Genomic DNA, 4,005 nt, shown 5'->3' on the forward strand with positions numbered 1-4,005 from the left:
TTACTTTGTCCTTTGTTCCTTCTTCATTGCAGATTGCAGATTTCTTTACCAAGGCGCATTTCATATCTCGTTTTTGTTTTCTAGTTGGCAAACTCTCGATGCTTGTAGCTGCCGCATCGTGAGTTTGAGGAAAAATGTTAAATAATATTTATGTTGTCTTATTTATTAAGAGTATAATAGTATTTTCAGTTTAACTTATATATACTTTATTTATAATTATATTAAGACTATGCATTTATAATATACAGTTTATTCAGAATTCTAGCTTTCTTTTTGTGTTTGATCTCAATTAGTTTAACAATAGTCTCCCTGACTCGTGCTGAATCCCAGGAGAAGTCTCCATCATGCCTGCTACTTTCTTACTGTGGGTTGTAACAACAACAGCATTCCCATTCTTGCTGTTAATTTTTAACAGTTGCTCCTTCAAATCATCCCACTTACCATGGTTTTCATTCCACACGTCATCAAGAACAAGAAAAAATGTCTTATTTTCCAGCTCTTTCTTAAGGTTTTGAAGAATTGTATCAAGACTGTTCAACCCACCCGTAGTTTTGTCAATCATTTGCAACATTGCTCCTAAAATCTTCACTTGATTAAAATCATTAGAAACACAAACCCAAATTGTTAAATCAAAGTGTTTTCTCTCCCTCACTCCTGCACAAACCTTTTTTGCTACAGTAGTCTTTCCAAGGCCAGCCATCCCCACTATAGGGACAACCGAAAGGACATGTTGGTGTTTGGTCAAGCTAGTCAGCATATCCATAACTATAGAAACATCATCCTCCCTTCCTACAATTTCTGAGCTGTCAAGGAACGAATCTGTCTGTCGATCTTGATCCCAGCTAACTTCTTGAGCTCTATCTACATGTAGAGATGTCAATTGAAATACAGCTGCATCTTTTTGAATTTCATCCAGTGCTCCATTGATCTTCTTAACTTTTTGACCCATATTCAGACGGAATGCGACAGGGTTGTGGAGTGAAAAGCAGTCACGTACCTTTCCCTTCTTTTGGTCTTTTCGGAGAATCTCATAAGCAAACTCGTCTAGAACATCTTCAGCATCGTAAGCTACATCTTGTAGTTTCTCCAGCCAACCCTTCACAGAATCGTCTGTGACTGACCTTCTTGCTGCATCTTGGAGCACATCTCTGATCATGATCAAGGACTGCTTGAGCTTTCGCAGCTGTCCCTCCAATCCCCAAGCAAGTCTGATCCCTTCAGCAGCTATGGAACTGACCCTCGTCAAAGTCTCCTCCATGGTAAACGTAAGAAGAAGCTCTAATGCCATATTCTCTTGTTTTCTCTGGGAAATCAAAGAAGAAAGATTGAGGAAAAGAGAGATAAGAATGGTCCGAAAGTTGTGATGTAGGGATGAAATGAAGTGTCTTTTGGAATGGGGAAACGCATTCAACTTGAAGCAGAGGGTCCCTCCCTCACTGTATTAATTGATTGATGGCAGCTGGCAGATGGCAGCATCTTCCACGAAGAACTACGGTCAGACTTGGCATGCTGAAGCCAAGACAAGGACCCTTCCTTCCAAAAAATTTACAAAATTAATTGTGAAATATTTTAAAGATGAAATGAAGTGCGTATTGGAATGCATTGAACATTAAATCAGGGAAAGTGGCATGAGGGTCCCTTCCAACCTATACTAATTGATTAATGACTGTTGGCAGCATCTTCCACCAACCACCACTGTCAATCTGTCATGCCATGGCTAAGAAATTTCCACGTACGCCTCTGTCGGCATATTATATTTAGTACAACTTTTTGCAGATTTTTCCTTTTACATTTTTTGTAAATTTCTCACTAGATTTTTAGCTAAGGATATTAATGCTAGACCTTTCGTCGTCTGCTGCATATGTAGCCAGCCAACTCCCTCGATCCTATGTTCACATTAAACCTTGGACAGATTCAAAGATGAAGCAACTTATTAATCTATATATATTGAATTCCCCTAATTACTCTTTCTAGAACACAAAGAACTCACAAGAAAAATTACAAAATTACACTGTACCTCTCTGTCTAATGTTATTTAAAAAAAAAACCAATTATAAGTCTTCTTCCAAGTCTTTCTTTCTTTCTTTTTGATGCAGCAAGTTGTCAAGGAAATGATTTAAAAAAAAAAAAAAAACAAACATATTTAATTGCATTTCCTAATCTTACGTACAACAATCTTCTGCAAAGTCTTTCTTTATATAAACATATATTTGAGTTAAAAAGTATTCTAATGGCCGGCCAGTTGCTTTCTAGCATTCGACATTTTCAATCAATGTGATGAAATTTGACATATGACTTAGTATTATTGCAGTATGAACTCATAAATTCACTACTTGTTCAAGGCCCTCAATTATATTTCTCAAATGGGACAAAAAAATTAGCAGACAAGAGAGCTTGCGATGCATCCGATGTAATCACCCCCATCGTCACCCTAAATATTAATTGTTAATAATCGGATTAATTATTATTGATCCATGTTTATTTGAACTTATTTGATATCATATTTGTATTTGATTTCATTCCTTCAAAGAACATTTCAATTCTCAGAAATCACCAGGAATTGAGATCAACCTTATATGCAATTCCACCAGTTCAATGGTGTAAAACAAGAAATTGACATGATTTTTGGATCATTTATATCTCTACATATACTGGTTGATATAATATAAAAGAAAGATGAAGACTTGTAGAGAGAGGAGTCTATTAATGATGGTAACATCCATGAAAGGGTCCATAAAAGAAATAAAGACCTGGAATTACAGTTTAGTTTTCAAGACTTGTTGAAGTTTCTAAAACTTTCTGGATGAATTAAAATCGACTTTGAGGTTGGAATGAGTTTGTAGAGGCTGTTGAATTTACCACAACTAATTAAGTTGCTATTTTCTTCTTGTGCATGCAAATCTTATAACAGTGGAGAAAAACTTAATAGAGAGTGGGTAATGCCTTGCTTAGATCACAGCAACACTGCAATTTAGACTTGAATAAAATTACTATTAGGATCAAACTGGCTCTATCATTCTCAGCAGCCAGTATCATTCTCAGCAAATCAGAATTTGTTTTTCCCCGTACAAATGCTATCTGTTTTAGCAGGCAACCTTCAGTGAAGATTATTGAGAGAGAGTCCCAACTTTCTGTGTATCTTAATCAGAATGATTCAACATCAAAAGGTGGCATCTGAGCTTTATTTTGAGACATAGTTGAATCATTTCCTGCCACTTCTCCTGAAAACATGGTGGGATTTCTTGAAACTTATCCATATGTCGTTCAAACCAAACTTTCTATTCATGAATAGGTAGAAATCATACGACATATGTGGATAACAATTGTTTTCTATTCATTGTGAAGAGTTGCTGCTTATTTTTTTATTTGGCTTCTAGGTTAAGTGTATGAAGGAAATGTTCTTTTCTGACAGTGACGATAATAAAAGGCTTGCTCAATAAGATGTGACGCAGAGCAACTGTGAACGAATAGGTCAAATTAGGGAAAAAATCTTCACCATCCAAGCAATAAGTTTGATTTCTCATAACTTTCTGCCCTTAAAGTTGGGCTGAGGTCAACATTATTATGTAGACGAAACGTTTTAGCAGAAACTAAATTAGAAATAACATAATCCATCATGTTGTTTGAGCATGTACTGACGTAGTTAAAAACTAGTTGCCAAAAATATTTATTTTTTTTCAATATACCGAGTACTTAAGAACTCATGTGTCCCTCTGGATGCTTTCATGCTACAATGTCGTCAGATAGAAAGGTAAGATCTCTCAAATATCTGCAGATCCAAAATCTCACCACAAAAATAGAACGATGTCATTTGATAAACAATGACAGTGATTGCCATTCAATTGTCATTTGGTGCTCCTCTCTTTATTCTATGCTGTAACTTTCCTTTGCCTGAGATTTGGTCTGATGGGTTTGTCTCAACATGACGATACCTCGTTCTTGAACTTATTTGTTAACAAAATAGAAATTAAATGAAAATAAAAAAAATTATAAAAAATATATATA

General features: G+C 35.5%; 1 protein-coding gene across 1 annotated transcript; it reads right to left on the reverse strand.

Moving 5' to 3' along the window:
- Positions 1–234: 234 nt before the first annotated feature.
- On the reverse strand, positions 235–1,404 carry LOC140954581 (putative disease resistance protein RGA3). The gene has a single exon (XM_073404649.1). It carries the CDS (start codon positions 1,286–1,288, stop codon positions 290–292), a length of 999 nt encoding a protein of 332 aa, XP_073260750.1. The 5' UTR covers positions 1,289–1,404; the 3' UTR covers positions 235–289.
- Positions 1,405–4,005: the final 2,601 nt, after the last annotated feature.

This window comes from Populus alba, chromosome 14, assembly GCF_005239225.2.
Source record: "Populus alba chromosome 14, ASM523922v2, whole genome shotgun sequence".
NCBI lineage: Eukaryota > Viridiplantae > Streptophyta > Magnoliopsida > Malpighiales > Salicaceae > Populus > Populus alba.

Excerpts from the sequence above, each read along its gene's own strand:
- LOC140954581 (XM_073404649.1), bottom strand. The coding sequence starts at position 1,288 with ATGGCATTAGAGCTTCTTCTTACGTTTACCATGGAGGAGACTTTGACG.